Raw genomic sequence first — 18796 nt, forward strand, 5'->3', positions numbered from 1 at the left:
GAGAGAGAGACAGGGCCACCTAAATGAGACCGCATTCACAACAGCCGCAACAAGCATATCATCGAAACCATCCGATTCTTGTTACTTCTTCGTAACAAACCGACCGACCGAGAGCGAGAGAGAATACTTTGAATTTAATTTTAAATGTATACAATGTGACGTCACATCACAGGCGTGGTGGTTCAGTGTCTCACTCTCTATTTTTGATGTAGTTGTGTCTATCTTACCTACATATTTTTATAGCATATTTGTTCAGTGTGTAGTTTGCGTTTCAGCTTAATTTTTTTTTATTTTAAAATCATAATAGAGAGAAGAAGAAGAAGAAGTGAAAAAAAGAGAAAGAAAGAAAGAAACGGAATACATTAAAACAACTCTCGCACAAACATTCATGTTTCTTCATAGTGTTTGGCATTCAAATGGATGAAGCATAGTGTAAGTCGCGAATTCGCCACTAGTGTTGGATTGATTTGTTGTTCAGTTCGGCCGTATGTGTTTTAACTTACATTTATATTATATATAAATTTGTTTTTCAGTAATTTTCTATTTTTCGTTTTTGTGTGTTGCACATCTCGTGTGTGCTCCAGTTGATTTTCTACGAAAAGACAATGAGCATAAGAATGTTTTGAATTTGTGAGTGCATTTACAAAATAAAATGAAGATTAAGATAGAAATAGAAAACAAAAATTTGGTGAATATCTGTATGATCAATTGATGTAGCGAAAAAAATGAGTTTTCATTGAAAAGGCGACCGAAAAAAGAACGAGAATAAAACAGAAAAATAAGTTGTGTTTCTTATGTTTTGTCATCGCATCATTTTGGGTGTTTTAATGAAGCACACACATACGCAATATAAATTGGGTATAGTCTAAATCGATAGTCAGAAGTTGAGAAACACACACAGAGAGAGAGAGAAAGATAGAGAGCAACAGAACACGAATCATAAAAAGTCTACTGATAGCAGTGAATATCGCTTCAAAACTATTGCAATCATCACAATGTGCTGTTATTAATCATTTTAGAAGAAGAAGAAGGAAAAAATTATCAAGAAAAAAAAGAACAACAATTCTCTAAATCAAGAAAAATGCCAGAAAAAAAATATTATTTGCCACTTTTTGTCCCGCTAATACCTGCATACTACACACACATACTATTTTCTTTGCATTTCTTTTTACTCGATATTTCAAAGTATATATATATATTTTTTTCTGATGTGATGTGTAGACGCACTAGAGCGGCAGCAGCGTGAACGAGTCATAAGGAAGTGAGAAAGAGAAAGAACGAAAAGAAAACACAATAATTAACTTAAGACGGAATGGAAATTTGTTTCAGCAATCGGTTTTGTGAACTTTTTTTGCGAGTGTAGTTGTTCACTGATCTAATGACGATGATTATGATGGTGTCTTCGGACGATTTGTAAAACCAAGCAAATCACTAAAACCGAATATCAGGTGAACATGTCAAAATATATGCATATATAAGACGAATGAGAAGGAAAGACGATGACAAAGAAAGAAAGAAAGAAAGAAAGAAAGAAAGAAGAAGAAGAAGAAGAAGAAGAAAAAACTATGTCTGAAAAATCGTGAACAATTTTGTTTTACAAGCGAAAATATCGCTATATCAAAAAAAAAAAATATATATATATATACATATATGGTGTGTGTGTTTTTTTTAAGCGGCTTCATCGAAGAATTTGTGGACTGCAAAAGCGAATGAAATAGGTTTTCGAACCAATTTATAAACGAAAAATAGTTCCATCTCAATTTTTTCGCATGTGTGTATTTAATTTGTGGATGTGTTGCGTGCGTTTAAGTGCATAAAAAACGAATAGAAAATGCTCGAGTAAATATCGAAAAAAAATATTGCTGATTGAACGTAAAATACAACAACAACAGCAACAGCAGCAATTTTTTTTATTGCATCAACTTCAAACCATTCAACATAGGCATACAAAAATTCATGATAACCGCATACGACTGGAATTGGTTATTTAAGGTTCAGGGTGTCAAAATGACGAATGAAAGTGGTCATATGTTTTGCATGTAAATGAAGTATTGAGCCTGCGATGCAAACTAGTGATCATAATCAATGAGATCAATTGAAATTAGAGTGGGTCTAACAAAAAATTGGTTTGACAAACAAGCAACAACAATCAAGTGCATGTATAGATTTATGGGCACTCAGTTAAATTGACTTTTATCCCCTGAAGAGAAAAAATACCATACATAGAAGCTGCATCATCAACATCCAAATGTGCATTTATGTCAAACGAAACAAAAAAAATCATTAAACATGTTCGGTACATGCTCGGTGCTACTTGAATCGGAGAAAAAAAATATATTTATAAAAACTGCGTCATTTTACTGTGTAGTATGTTTTTGTTGTTTTTGTCTCGAATGATTTGTGATGTGTGATTTGTTATTATAACCATTCGAAGTTTTCATCATTGAAATTGAATCCAGGTTAAATTCTTCGGCAAATCGGTCGGCTTTCATATGAAAAAATTCGCGAGAGGGAGAGAGAGAGCAAGAGAGAAATACTCGATGCACTTGTCTTTGTGATAACTAAAACACCGACCTTTTGATGTGTGTAACGTTGAATATGTGTCGTGACTGAAAAAAAACGATCATTTGTCATCGATGACATAAGGCATATAAAATAAACAGCGACCGCACAAAAAAACGAACGTCCGTCCGTCCGTTATGTGTGTGTATGTGTTGTTGGCGACTTGACTGTTGCTTTTTTTGCAACTCGTAATTGAACTATTCGACACGTATTTGTGACTGTGCACGGTGAATATCTTGCTAAATCAATCAATTCGATTACCATTGCCTTAAAATCACGTTGAATTAATGGGCCTTTCATTGATTTTATGCAAGTGTTTCGCTTTTTGTGACAAAATATTTACGCTCATCTGAACAACAACAACAATAGATATAAAATGTTCATAAAATTCATAACAAGAAAAGAAACAAATTCTCATATCTTCACAAGGACGATTCCGTTCTCGTTTTTGCAATCGCAAGCAATGTGCAAACGCCCATTCTCAATACAATTATTGCGTCTATTTGTTTGTATAGAGAATTGATGGGGCTTGTTTCATGTTTTACAGCATGCCGATTGAACGTCTTAGGATCAGATACTTAGCTTGACGCCAAAACTAAACCCACTTGCTTCTGAGGATGCTTTTGTGCCATTGAAAAATAAAACGAATTACATACGTAATCCAAACCTTTCCGCACCGTAGCAATTTTTCCTACATTCCACTAGAAAACAATTTCTCATTGAATTCGTTAGACTCACCAAGAGAATCATTAAGTCAGGACCTTAAAAAATCGCTATTCCGATCATTTTCCATATAAAATTGTCATTTTGGGGGAAAATTTAAGAAAAGTCGATTTCGGACCAAATTTATGAGGATGTTCAGTTGTTCACAGACCCCCATTATTTTCGCAAAATAATGGTAGCTTGCCTTGACCAAAACCCTGAAAAATGTTTTTTTCGAGTACTTTCCATACAAAAGTGTCTGGGGTCAACTGGGGTTTTCAGGTCGTCAGTCAGAGGCTTATGGTACGAATTGGTAGGTTAGAATGGACTCAAAATCAATCAATCTCGACATGCCAAATTTCTGGCTTTTACAGATCTCAATTATCTTGTCAACTTTTTGAGATATCCGGCGAACAAAAAACGCGAACGCGGACGCGAACGATTACATAAAAACATCGCATTTTTGCACACTTTTCATAGTAAACAAAGTATTTTTGGGAATAGATATGGCTTCACCGATGGGATTTATTCCCATCTACATTGCCTAGTGTACAGATATGCGCTATTTGAAATTTTTCGTAGAGTTTTAGTGGTCGAAATGGAAAGGAGTCACGACATTCTGGCTAGTAAAACCAATATTTTTCTATACAAACAAAGTTTAAGGAAAAGTAAAAGCCTGTTGAAGGATAACATTCGGGAGATTCAGTTGTCATACTGCAGTGATCATTGTGTTGAGTCGTTTTAATCTTGTTCGCTGCTTCAATTCTTTGTAATTTCTTATTTCTAATGAGTTCGACGAGCGTTGTTTGTTGCCACAGCACACACTGCATTTCCGTTGTTCAATGTTCCAACGAATTCGCAAGCGTAGCGCGGCTTTTTCAATTCAGAAAAAAGAACCAAGCCGTCCGCCTCGCCGTAAATAGATTGGCCGTGGTTCAGCTGTTGTGGAGCTGCTTCACGATTCGATTCCAAATGAGATGGTAATTTCATTTGATACAAACTGCACGGCAGTAATGCGAATACCCATTAATGGCATATACATCACACACAAAAAACGGTGATGCATACTCCCCGCAGTAGACCACGCAGTGCAAAAATGGCTCTAAATAAATGTTATAAATTACATTTCATTTGGTTATGCGTGTGTAGTTGTGGAATAACAAAAAAAGTACACACAATGAGAATAATGCATTTATTAAATGCACACGTCAAGCATGAGCGCAAGCACACTCCGTTACACCCATAGATGAATCGTTGAGAATAAAAGCTTCCAGCAAAAGTTGCATGACGCAAACACGTCGAACGCCTAGAAATGACGTTCTGAATATTTTATCGCACCAAAGAATTACACTGTTGTTGCTTGAAATTGAAGATTCGACCGATATCGATTGCCGCTTTGCATGCGTCCCTCTCTAACTATAAAAAGTTGTACGTTCATTTTCAGCGGTTTATGTCCACATTTAGATTTTTATACTGCGTACCTTGAACTTTCTTCGCTTCGGATTCGCCCAAATTCAAAAAAAAAATCGATCGATAGGGAAAAAATTTCGTTTTTGATAAGCCCATTTATAACGGCACCACTCAATGGGGACAATGATGACGACGACAACAACGACCACGACGTATGTCAAAGTGGCGACAAAACGAAACGCTTTGACACATAGCATATGAAATAGATAGACATTTTTTCATTCATTCATTCATTCATTCGTTTCGTAAACGCATCCATAGTGGTGTTGTGCTGTGATTGTCAACTGAATCATTTTTTTTTTAGTTTCTCCGATCCGTGAAAATAGCGCAGAAAAAAGCCAGATGAGATTTGTTGCAATGTTTTCGCTTCGTTGATTTCTATCAGCGTATTTGTTTAGTATGAAAGAAGGGAGAGAGAAAAAACACACACTGATTGTGAAACAAAAGTCGAAACGCAACAAAAAAAGAGCGAAAAATCTGAAATCATTGAGAAAATGCGAGTGATGTGTAAAATGGTTAGAAATTTAATTTAAAAATAAATAAATAAAAGGTACGAGACAAAATGGAACGTTTCAATGTGAAAATGTGGATTTGTGTGTATCGAGATATTGACATCAATATCGTTTGATTGGAAAATCATCAACAACATCATCATCGCAATCGAGATAACAATTGATTGAATCGATTGGTTGAATTAATTTCAAGAGCAACGAGAGACCACACAGAGAAAGAGAACTTTCAATCAATTTTTATCGAAAATAGTATAATACACGTGCGATTGTACGGCATGTTCATCATGAGGCATGAGCATTAGTTATATGTATGAAGTATTGACACAAATTCGAATCGAGTCGTTTAAAATGTCTGTGTTTGGATTTGGTTTTGTGCTAGGAGAGCGAGCAGAGAAAAAATATGGTCAGCGAATAACAAAGTGATATATATGTATATACTCATAGCCAGTTCAGCGGAATCAAGTTTTGTGCGACGCAATGTGCGTCGCACATGTGGCTTTGTTGTATGTACCAGAGACAAGCAAAGAATGACACACGCCATAAAAATACACCAACCGCTTGCTCACTCGCTCGCGCTCGTCACATATTCAATGGAGTAAAAGTCGTTGTCGAATGAATCGAAAATGGCAATAACATGCATTTGCACATATCAAACCCCATCAACAACAATGGGGGGGAAATTCTGAAACAGGCCATTTAATCGATTTACCTAGTTGTCCGAACCGTGCGAACAGATAATTGTTCGATCGAATAATGCCAACCGCATTGTTTCCATTTGAAATTCAATAATAAGATAATGAGAGAGAGAGAGAACAAATAGTCGGATTAAAAGGAATGTCAATGGTTTACAAAATGCTCAACTATCGTTGTTCCCTTTATCATTTTCCGTCAAACCATACCGTTGTTTATTTTCATGCGGAAACCAAATTCTGCCAAAATGGATATGGTTACTGGCGAAAATGCAGCGTTGAAAGCAAAAACGACCGACTTCTTTTCCCTGAGACTGACCTTTTGTTCTGCAATCTATTTTTACACATGATCTACTATGTTCCAAATGAGTCATGTTTCACAAAATGCCACTTTTAGTTTTTGGATACTTCGATGGATGATAAAGGTAGTGAAATTGATAATATCGTACACACTGAATTCACCGTGCTTCTCGTTTTTTTTTGTCGGAACCACAATCAGCTACGGTGTGGTTTAGTGTTATCAGTTGCACTAAACGAGTGATGAAATGGCAACGTTGTTCAATGTTGCGATTTTTGGAAATTGTGATGTAATTTATAACACACAGACCCGATTCGATGATAAGAAAATATTTTTTGAATGGTATTTCTGTTTTGTTTATCTTTCGCCATGTTGAAATTATACGATTAAGAAATATTAATGTTTATATACGATGCTAATATGCTATGATATAGTTTCATGTAGTCCAATATAGATCGTATGAAAAATGCCATTTATCACAACGATTTTGTTGGGATGTGTGTTAAAGATTTCAAGCTAATCATAAAAATTAACAACACCGATATTATTATTACAATACACATCGGAATTTCGATGGTGGATGTGATAAGTGGCTTGATGTTAGAAGTGTATGATGATGATAGAAACAAACAGCAAAAACGATGCATGATATGGCACTAGTTTGCTTGCGCTATTGATCACACATCATTTTCTCTATTTACATACCGTACAACTTTCGTATTGCGGCTATACACAATTTTCCAATGTGAGTAGTAGAAAAGAAAAAGATGACACAGAAAGAGGCAACGATAACGGTCGATGGAATGGCATCGTTTAAAACGCACATGATGCGATACAAACAAAAGACGACCAGAAATAAAATAGATAGAGAATGTTGCAGCCTAGCACACCTTTTTTTCCCATTACACATTCGTTTTCGTCATTCTCTTTGACGCTTCTTCCTCTTCTTCTTTTTCTTCTTTCGCACTTCTATCGATTGCTGCTGTTGCTGGTTTTCTTCTGTGGCATTCTGATTTTTTTGGGACACTGGGTTAAGATTCTGTGAATTTTAATGCAGATGAATTAATCAATCGATCACACTTTCGTGCATTATTTATGCAAAGATGTGATTTACAATGGAAATTGTGCGGTTTCTTGTTCGTTCACGTTTTGACTTAGTGTTATTTATGCGACCGTGTGAACTCGAAATAGAATAGAAAGCGCTAGGTGATTTAAAAACAAAAAAATACAGAGACAAAACCAAACATATCCAGAGAGACAGATTTAATTGAATTGACGTCGGTCCATAACGGAAAATCACAGTCTAAAAACAATTTACGCACAAACAAACGTTTATATTTTCTGGTGGTCAAACGGTGGCGATATATGTGCAAGGCACATGTTTTTTGCTGCCAATAATGATCTTTTGCGCATTTTTTTCTCTCTCGAAAGAAAAAGAACAGCAATGTATTGGTCAGTTGTCAGTTTGAAATTTATGTGTAAAATTATATGATTATTGCTGTACAGCGGTCAACTAATTCCAATTCTGTGGTAGCCAAGAAAATTAGACACGTCGATACGCAATACGCGATAAACGAAAGGCAAAAGAGCGCAACAGCAAAAAAAACAAGTCCGCAGAGCTTCGCTTCGCTCCCCTCTGCGTCCTTGAGAGTTGTTTCGTCTTATTTTGATTTGTAGTTTTTTCAATGTTTTTTTTTGCGTACTACATGAAATGTGTTTGTCTAAGTGAGTTTGCTGTAATGATGCAAATAGCAACGAATATAGGGGAAAAAAATTAAAAAAAAACGGTATGTAGAGCTTAAAAGCGCAACACATCAAATATTTTTGAAATCGAGTTGTATATATAAAATGCACACGCACACATTTTAACCGTGTGCGCGAATAATCACGCAAACGCGCAGATAAGAAGAAATCGATGTGAACACGAATTTATTATCGATCATTAGCCAGTTGATCACTAGGGGGTAGACACACACAAATCCCAATGGAAAGATTGGTCAGATTGGTAGAATCATGATAGTTTGCACTTTTATGCTAGCTTTTTAATGCCAATAATTGTCCAATATGTAATAACACAGTCTGCAACATTATTTAAACAAATTTAAAGATGCTTGAGCATATTTTTTTACACAATTGTTTAATTATAATGTTTATTCCATTTGAAGAAAAAATTAAAATCCATTTATTTTTCATACACCAACAAAAAAATCATAATAAAATCCATTTAACATTTGACATCCAAACTAATGTCAACAGATGTCACTATGTTCAACATTTGAGACTTTTGAGATTCTTGGGATTCTTGATATTCGTAAGATTTGCCGTTTTGTTCTTGGGTCGTATGATTTAGATAAGATTTGTATGATTTGAGAGATTCACGGGATTCTTTATTTTCAACGTGTGTCTCCCCCCTAGGTTGATCACTTCACCGCATTCTACTAGCACCCATTCAAAATCGTTAGGTGCAGCCGCCGCTGCTACTGCGGTGAATGAGTTTCAACAACAAATGAAATAATTCTCCGATAGTTTTCACACGTTGAATATGTGTGTTGTTGCTGTTGTTTGTTTGTTTTTTTTTCGTGTATAATTTGCTGCCAGCATTTTAGCCGCCATTGCGACAAAATGCAAATTGAAAGCGTGTTGGCGACTTGATTTTATCTTAAAAGAACACGAAGAAAAGGTTGGAAGTTGCAAGTTGCAATCTAGAGAGATCGAGAGAGAGAGAGAGAGAGAGAGAGAGAGAGAGAAAGAGAGAGAGAGAGAGAGAGAGAGAGAGAGAGAAAGGAACAAGCAAACAAACAAACAAACAAACGAAAACAAAAAGCAGAACTATGAAGAATTATTGGAAATTTTCATTGAATTATTTGACCTTGAATCTTTGTTTGTGCATGGGATAAAAATGCAGCAATTTGGCGCATACATTGTTTTCAAAATTATTTCATTTGATTCGTTCTTCTTTTCTGGCAATTGACAATTCGAACTTCGAATTTCGAAGTCACCGTCGTAATGATTTTCGTCAACAGAACATTTGCATCATCAATCAAATCAACACATTGCCCATGTCAGCACTGAAAACAGCGCTAACACGAAGAGAAATCAACGAAAATAATAATAATCTTTCTCAATTTTTCGACTATTCTATCGATTACAATAATGAACAAGTGGCGGCTGTGAATCAATAAAATTATATTTCTATTCGCTCTGTTTGTCATTTTTTCCCTCGATCAACTATATGAAACCAATCAATCGATAAATGATTTTGCTCGATACTGTTTAATCGTTGAATAGGTTTTGTTGTGTTGGTTTCGATCTCTATTTGAACTGCCTTGTTTGTTTGTTCATTTATTTGCTTTTCGTCGCCATGAGCAGATATCTAATGTTTAAATGTTCTTATTCCATTAACACAATAAATCAAACCGCATGCATGAGATGTGAACAAAAATAGCAAAAATAACCCATTCAGTATGACCGTGTTTCTCTCTCTCTCTCTCTTTCATTCTTTCTCCCGCATGGTGCATGGCACCGTATGTATAGCGATTTTTCCTATTATAATAATAATCGGGTGAAAAGCGGTAATCAAGGGGCAAAACACTACTGAAAAGACTGAAAGTACTGAAAACCACTGAAAAGTACTGAATTCAGTTTTTCGCCATCGATAAACGTTTTTTCACATTCGAAACTGAATTTTCATGCTATACAATGTATGATATTTAATATATGTACATACATCGCTTCAATTAACAATGACCAGAAAAAAGAAAAATTATAGGAAAAAAATCAGTTCCTGTTGTCACCTTGTACAGATTTTGTGTGCGTTTAATTAGCCAGTGAAACGGACAACAGCAGAAGAACACTGCAATTAAACTCAATCAAATGTCTGTTAAATATGTAAACGTTTGTTCAAATAGAGATCGCGTATCTCATTTGAAAAGAGACAATGATTTGGCGTGATCAGGCTTCCCTCTTCGTACGCTGTAACAAAGACACATTTTTTTTATTCTCTCGCGAAATCGATATTATTCACAGATAGAAGATGCACTCAGTCAATGGAATGTCGGCTGTTGCTATTGTTTTTGTTGTTGTTTTTATTTTCAATAATAAAGCCGGATGTTGGAAATGAAAAGAAATAGAAGGCACATACACGTTAACACTTTTTCTGAATCATGGCAAAAATGCACAGAAGCTCATTCTCAGAAGCACATTGAGCGCTACAACTTCAAAGTATTGCATACTGCACATACTTTGAATTTCAAAAAGATTGGATATAGGCCAGATTGTTGACACCTGTGCAATTTAGATTTCTTTTGAACGTTCACTGCATTCACAAAGAATTCAAAATCTCGTTTGATCTGGTTGGAGTAGAGCGATGAAAATGAAATTTGAATGTTGAGGTCTTGTTTGTCAATTTTGTCAGTAAATATGCCAAATACCTGAAATAACATGTCAGACAACAATTTTGATTGATTCAATTGAAGATATAAATGTTTTCTAAAATGTTGACATTCTCTTTCCTTTCAGAATTCCAGCATTGAATCAAAAATATAAGACGAAACTGCATGTTTAATTGGCCATCGATTTGAAACAACGATAAATGGCCGAATTGAATTCGGACCAAACAAATTTATATGACTGGATCATTTTCTATTAGCTATGGCCAAACTAACTAACGTTCTGATGGTGAGTCTTTGATGCACCACACGAGATCCTTTTATTTTCGATTCAATTTCAGTTTTTAACGCTTATATTTTTTATCATTTCAGAAACTATGTGTCCGCGAAAAAAAATTAATTAATTATGAAAAGACAATTTAGAACTGAAATATGAAACGCAAATAATGCAAGGAAAAAACAAACAAAGCGAACTAATGCTGAAACAAAAAGCAATTAAAAAAACTCCAAGCCAACAACAAAACTAAATGAAGGAATTCGGGAGCGAAAAAAAACGCTACATCGAAATACGTGAATGAAACGAATTGACAGCCATACCATAGCATAAATTCTAGTACAGCAACAGAAATTTATTTAGCTACTTAGTTAAAGAAAGAAGGAAAATAAGAAGAAGAAGAAGAAGAAGAAGAAGAAGAAGAAGAAAAGAATCAAAACAAAAAGTAAGGCAAAATGTCCTTTTTAAATAATTTAAAGAAAGTGCTCCACCTGGGCGGTGGTGAAGCGAAAAAGAAGCGCATATACAATAATATTCGCATGGATTGCGATCCAAACGAATATTGGGAAATGATTGGTGAACTGGGTGACGGTGCATTCGGCAAAGTGTATAAAGCTCAACACAAAGAGACGGGCAATTTGGCGGCCGCCAAAATGTGCACACTCGAAGATGAGGAAAATTTGAGCGATCACATGGTCGAAATAGATATTTTATCTGAAATTAAACATCCGAACATTGTCGAATTATATGAAGCATTCTCAGTAGATGATAAACTATGGGTAAGCGATTAAATTTATATCAAAAATTCCCACCCGTCGCTCTCAAAATGAATAGTTTCTAAGCTCATTTCTCTCTATTTCGCAGATGTTAATCGAATATTGTAACGGTGGTGCCTTAGATAGTATTATGGTTGAGTTGGAGAAGCCACTCACCGAACCACAAATCGCATATGTGTGCAAGCACATGACTGAAGGTCTTAGCTTTTTACATAAAAATAAAGTAATTCATAGAGATTTAAAGGCTGGTAATGTACTTTTAACGATGGACGGTGGCGTCAAATTAGGTGAGTGTCGCTACTAAATTGATTCAATCTATTGTCTCCGAAACAATGTTGATTCCGAATGAATTGCTAATGCTGTTTTTTCGTTCTGTTTGCAGCTGATTTTGGTGTATCAGCGAAGAACAAGCATACGTTACAAAAGCACGACACATTTATTGGGACGCCTTATTGGATGGCTCCCGAACTAGTGCTCTGCGAAACATTTCGAGACAATCCATATGATTACAAAGTTGACATCTGGTCACTTGGTATAACGCTGATCGAATTCGCTCAAATGGAACCACCGAATAGCGAAATGTCACCGATGCGCGTTTTATTGAAAATTCAAAAGAGTGAACCACCCAGACTCGATCAACCGTCGAAATGGTCCAAGGATTTCAATGAATTTCTGGCAAAATCATTGATCAAAGATCCACAACAGCGACCGTCCACGGATGTTCTACTCACATTGCCATTCATCACCGGTTCATTAGACTCAAAACCGATCAAAGACCTGCTCCTTGAATACAAGGCCGAAGTGGTTGAAGAGGAAGTTGTCGACGAAGAAGTTGAGGTAATTTTCATCAAAACTATATCCCATTTCATACGCATTGAAACATTCCAACATCGCACATATACACACAATTTTATCTTTCACAACGTTATAACTAACCGATAAATCATTATCTTGTCAATTTTTCACGCTGCTTTACAAAAACCAAAAAAAAAAAATCAAAAAAATCAAAAACCAAAATCTAATAATTGCAAACACCTGCACAATACCAATTCGAAACAAAAAACAAAACACACTCAAATATACGCAATACATGTAGAAAGCGAAAAGGCAGGCGAAACGTAGATCTCTATATCAGAGGGTTGGTAAGTTGTCAGACTGGCTAATTTCGAATGAAAAATGAAATAATTTTTGTTCAACTAGTCTGACTTTTGTTCATACCAAAAAAAGAAGAAAAAAACAGAACTAGAAAATGTAGTTAGAACGGACTAATTTTTGCTCGTGACCTTTGTGCTTGTGTCTGACTTTTGAGTTTCAAAATTTCTTTATCAAATGCGTGTTTCAATTGGTTTTTTTTCTGTAATTTGTCGTCCTTTCATGTATTTTAGACTCTTATATTGGCATTATTTGTTCATTAAATCACAAACAACACCCCAATGTACATATTATATTTGCTACATAAACAGCAAGATTGATTTGATTTTTGTTTCATTTTAGGAAACCCGCAACTCAACACTTCCACTCGACTTGGATGAAGATTCATCATCACTTCAAAGCCAAGACACGGACAAGCGTAAGCATATATATACTATATTCACTTTCACAAAAAAAAACTGCTTAAATGTTCAAAATGTATAAATGGTACTGCCCAGCATACTTCGAAAAATAGTGTCTACACCGGAGACGGGAATCTTTTCCATGGTTTCAGGGCCACTGAAAAAGGCTTTTGTTACCAAAATGAACTTATTCAGTACATTTTATCATAAAATTGTTATAATGTGGAGCTCTTAAATCAGTCAAATCTTCATAGATGAAATGAAGTCTTGGATTCTGAGAGGGTTTTTAATGTTGAGCAGAATGATTGTTCCTAAAATTTATGTATAAAATGAATTTGAATTTAGTTCCAGATACCCCTACAACAGCAACGAAAACATCACGCGATTTGAAAGAATCTGCTCCAGTGGCAGCAGCACCAACCGCAAACGATAGCAAACCGCCACAACCACAACCACAACCAACGGCTGGAAATAAATCTCTAATACGAGAAAATTCGCATGAATCGGAAAAAGAAGCAGAGTCAGATCGTCGGGCACCAATTGTGAGTATTAAATTTGAGTTTAAATTTTGAAGAAAAAATTAAATAAAATAAATAAATTCAATAAAACATATGAAATTTTGTAAAAATCGTGGTAAATGTATTATGTATGCTAACACATTGTCATCTATGAATCAAAAGGTCGTGAAAAAAGAGAAGGGACCAGCTCCACCGCCTCCGTCATTGCCAAATTCAGTTGCACCATCGACTGGACCAAAGGAATCGGCTGATGGGAAAATTACAACAGAAACTAACGTTGAAGAAATTGACAACAAGCCAAATAAAAAAGAAATCAATGAATCACCAACCAGCACAACACCAGATGATACTCCAATTCAACCAGAGGTAATAGATGAATTTTCAAACAAGAATATGCCTAGCGTCGAATATAAAATAAAGATAATTTTTTTTAAAAATTGAAATTGTTCAAATTATCTGATTTATAGATTGACCAAATTGACGACACAACTAAGGTCATTTCGGTACGAAATTCAGACTCAACGACTTCAAGCACTTCGAATAGTAGTGGAATTTCGGTATCGTCGGCTACAGCAACGGTGGCAAACAATAAAGAATCATCTGCCAACACATCGACGATTACAATCAATTCCGATTTGCCAGATATGTCCAACAGCTTGGCGAGTAATGTAAGTCAAGTGACGGTCGTAACCACAAGCCATCCACCAGTCATAATAGACAATAGTGTGTGCGGAAATAGTGTGCCGCCACCGCCGCCACCAAAACCGCCGGCACAACCACAAACCAAATCATCGTCCGGCAATGAGGTGTTCATCGTTTCAAACGAAACGAATAAGTCTCACCCGCTGACCGAATCATCAACAGACGACGATTATCCATCATTGGATAGCTTGGAATGTAGTTCGTCACGATTTGCTAAGCAAACGGGCCAAAGTACGATAATTATTGGTGACTCAACGTCAACACCCGTCTCGCCAACTCCATACACTCCCAACCGACAACAACAACATCCTCGTGCCCGAAAATTGGACGAAAGTGAAGTGTTTATTGTGAATAACAACGAAGATGAAACGACGCTATCGGACAGTGAAGCCAATAAATCCAATTTAAAGAATCTCGATACGAGTCACGTGTCTGTGGTTACCGTCGGTGAGGAGATTCGCGTAAAAGATTCTTCCAATGTTAAAACACCGCTTCGTCAATCAAACAGCAGTATAAATGCATCCATCACCAGTGACACGTAAGTTCAATCACTCCATCTAATGAGAACAACATGTTTCTGTTTAAAGCACCATATTCAATTCAAATTCTATTTTGAAACAGGAATGGAATCTACACACCAGATTCGTTTGACAGCGGTGAAAAGCACAGCGCATTGCAAAATCGCCAAAAAACAAATGGACAAGTCGGTGGACAACGCGACGATGTTAGTATTATTGTCAACAAAAAGAAAACCAAACCAAAAATATCACCGGACAGTTCGGTCGGCTCGATGGATTCGCGAGCACAAAGCGAATGCGGTTCGATACGGTCAAGTGACAAGGAAATTTTCCCCGGACCAATACATCCAGGTCATCATAATATTGTAAGTTTAATTGCTTTGGTTTGAAAGTCAAATTGAAAAAAGAAGAAGACGAAATTTATAAATTTTCCTCTTTTCTAATTCCACGTTTTGTTGCATTTGTTTTCAATAGCATCGTAGCGACGCTGAGAGTACAAATAGTCATGAAAGTAATCAAGAAAATGCAAATGACGCGGATTCGACGGTAATCATTCGACGAACGAAACCGGAACGCACGAAGGAAGAGATCGAAATGCGCAATCTCAAGAAAAAGACAAGGAAACGAACGCGTAAATTCGAAATTGATGGCGTTCAAGTGACAACGACCACCAGCAAAGTGATCTATGGCGATGATGAAAATGGCAGAATGTACGATGACCATATATGCCGTAAGCAGGAATTGCGCGAATTGAAAATGTTGCAAAAACAGGAGAAGAAACAATTCTTGGACTTGCAAATCAAAGAACAAGCGAGCAAAGAGCAACAAGAACGGCGTTTTGACCAGGAGCGCATTGCACTTGAGCGTACATACGAAGCGGACATGGATACGCTGGCACGGCAACATCGACAGTTAGTTGAAAAAACCGAGCAACAACAAGAGGCTGACCTAAGAGCAACATCGAAAAAGATTCGTGCCGAACAGGAACGTGATCTTAAATTGGTAGGTTGTTTTCTCTCTCTCTCTCTCTCTCTCTCTCTCTCTCACTCTCTCTCTCTCGAAATGGTGATTGGTTGAAATTTGAATGTTGTTCTACCGTCTTTTGGTTGTTGGCATGATATTGATTGCGTTCAATTCGTTGTTTCAGTTCCGAGATAGTTTGAAGCAAGAGATTCGTTTGTTAAAACAAGAGATTGACCTACAACCAAAGGATCGGCGAAAGGACGAATTCCGAAAGCGAAGAGGTTTGATGGACATACAGCACGAGGACAAAGAAAGAGCCTTCTTGCAGTCACTTTCCGAAAGTCATGAGCTTGCTTTGCGCAGACTAAGCGAAAAGCATCGAGATCGTTTGGCCACAATCGATAAAAATTTCCTACAACAAAAACAAACGGTAGGTGGTCAATTGATAGAGAATATTTTTCTTAGCAATAAAATTGTAAGAGAATTGAAGATTAGAGATTTCCTCGAAAATAATGTTTTCTCCCTTTTGTCTCTCCGAATAAATGAAGGCGATGCGAACGAGAGAAGCAATGCTATGGGAGCTTGAAGAAAAACAAATTCACGAAAAGCATCAATTATCCAAGCGCCATGTGAAAGATATGTGCTTCATGCAACGCCATCAAATGATCATTCGACACGAAAAGGAATTGGACCAAGTGAAACGGTAATTGAAACACATGCTTTGGTTCTTAGTTACAATTAACTATTTTTTGCCCTGTGCCATACTCACCATTACTTTTTAATGCTACAGTATGTTACAACGAAAAGAAGAGGAGCTCGTGAAACGGCAAGCTGTTGAACGGCGTGCACTTCCGAAACGTATTCGAGCTGAACGAAAGGCTCGTGATATGATGTTCAGAGAATCGTTACGCATCTCCACAAATCTTGATCCAGATGGTGAACGAGAAAAACTTAAAAAGGTAATAAACCAATGCATAAATACATAAATATTCTTTTATGTATACCCTTTTTAGCACTACATGGAATGTAGGCTACTGTAGTTGTTATTTTTTTCCCAAGAAAATTTTAAGAGTCTTTAGGCCATTTTTTCTTGTCGTAAATTGATTCATTTTAATATCAATATTTTTTATTTCAAATGAAGCAATTACGCCTAATTGCAAAAATGAAATAAAATCATGTTCTTGTAATTCACTTTTGAGATAACTCAAAAAAAAATTTCCACTTTTTTCGTTACCAATGTGAAATAATGTATGATCATTCACATTGAATGTACATAAAACACATAAGTGAAGAATACAATATCATCATATAAATTTATTCAATTATTTTTGACAATATTAAAATGATTTGCATACAAAAAGTATACTACGATTAAAACTACATTCCATGTAGTGCTTACGATAATAATTTGATGAGAAACATCAAATTAATTAAAACCCTTAAGAACGCAGAGCGGAGCGAAGCGACGATCTGTGGTCTTATTTTTCAATGATGTAATTTTTTTCTTCTTCTGTTGAATTTTTCTTAAATATGTACAAACCTTGATCACGTTCAGTTCCAAGAACAAGAAAAGAAACGCTATACACAGGAGCAACAACGGTTTGATATTAAGCATGTGAAACAATTGGAGGAATTGCGTGCAACAGCCGAAGGAACAATACGGTAAATACTGTTGAAATATAAATCAATCCTTAGATTTTAGCGAAAATCATATTTTATTGAAAATTTCAATTCAATTTGGGTGCGTTAACATAGTGAGCTCGAGCAATTGCAAAATGAAAAGCGCAAAGCGCTGCTAGAGCATGAAACATCCAAATTACGGGAATGTGATGAAGCATTACAACGCGAACTGCGCGAATGGCGATCAGCACTTCATCCAAGAAAACAGGCAAGTCTCAATTTGAATTTAAATTCAATTACTTTTTTCCTCTTCGAAATTTCAATTCACGAAATGAAACATCAAAAGTTGCCAGTGGTAGATTTTTTTTACATCTGTTCAGTTGTAATTTTGTAGGAAGCTTATGTTGAGAAACTTGAATTAGTTCGGTTTGAGTGCGACATTTATGATTTGTATATTATTTTTCTTGTACCTTGCAAACGATGAAAGATGCTTATTTACAACACTGTGAAGTGCAATGGTAATATATTCAGCAAATCCAAAACGTTTCAGAGTTCAGTTTGCATTGCTTTTGTCCCTATCAGAAGATCACTGACTTGAATCATGAATGACGTTTAAAATGTCATTTCTGACAAATGCCATTTCCAACATTTGGATAAACCTTATGACGAAAGCATTTACCTATACTTCCAAATTATACAGTATAGATGCCGTTAGAGCATTCATTGCTGAATATTTTACATTTACAGCGCACTTTGTTGCTTATTTACATCGATCAGTCCTAATTGTTGTACATAATTTTTTTTTATTTATCGACACTTTTACTTTTTATCTAGCTGTTGTACAGATTTTCTCTCCCTATAAATTAAGTAGCTAAACGCTTTTATGGTCTCGCTATCAGAAGGTTGTTTTTTTCTGCACTTTTAAACTATTTCTGCTATTTTTTTTCTGTTGTTGTTCGTATTTAATTACAAGCCGTCAAATAGACGGAATAGTTCTAAAGATAACCGACCTGTTTTCCCCTCAATTTATTCAAGAGATAATTTTTCGTTAACCCATTGGAAAGTAGAATAGACCAAGAGCTGTTGAACAAAGTACTTACTATTCAAGCTTCATGTCAGATAATGGAATTGTAGGTGCACATTAAGGCCAATATTCAAAATATCAATTTGTTTTATCATCATTTGATACACATCACAATATCTGCACGCCGATAACAAGAATAAAAATCGCTTCACTTTTCGTTCAAGCTT

At 35.9% G+C, this 18796-nt stretch overlaps 1 protein-coding gene across 43 annotated transcripts in view; it reads left to right on the forward strand.

The window, feature by feature from the left end:
* Window positions 1-3: 3 nt before the first annotated feature.
* Window positions 4-18796, forward strand: part of LOC129575086 (serine/threonine-protein kinase 10) — a 24055-nt gene continuing 5262 nt past the window's right edge. For 2 of the 43 annotated variants that reach the window (XM_055457990.1, XM_055457971.1), the window contains exons 1-17: window positions 43-432; window positions 1222-1448; window positions 10752-10910; window positions 10994-11674; window positions 11760-11958; window positions 12054-12508; window positions 13166-13241; window positions 13570-13766; window positions 13905-14108; window positions 14210-14982; window positions 15066-15327; window positions 15437-15964; window positions 16110-16355; window positions 16474-16628; window positions 16716-16884; window positions 17481-17587; window positions 17681-17813. In XM_055457990.1, the coding sequence (XP_055313965.1) occupies window positions 11351-11674; window positions 11760-11958; window positions 12054-12508; window positions 13166-13241; window positions 13570-13766; window positions 13905-14108; window positions 14210-14982; window positions 15066-15327; window positions 15437-15964; window positions 16110-16355; window positions 16474-16628; window positions 16716-16884; window positions 17481-17587; window positions 17681-17813 (3828 nt within the window). In that variant the 5' untranslated portion in view covers window positions 43-432; window positions 1222-1448; window positions 10752-10910; window positions 10994-11350. The other 41 variants (XM_055457984.1, XM_055457962.1, XM_055457983.1 and 38 more) reach the window with 35 other exon arrangements.

This window comes from Sitodiplosis mosellana, unplaced genomic scaffold (assembly GCF_009176505.1).
Source record: "Sitodiplosis mosellana isolate CC-2019 unplaced genomic scaffold, AAFC_SMos_1.0 Smas_scaffold_6166, whole genome shotgun sequence".
Lineage (NCBI taxonomy): Eukaryota > Metazoa > Arthropoda > Insecta > Diptera > Cecidomyiidae > Sitodiplosis > Sitodiplosis mosellana.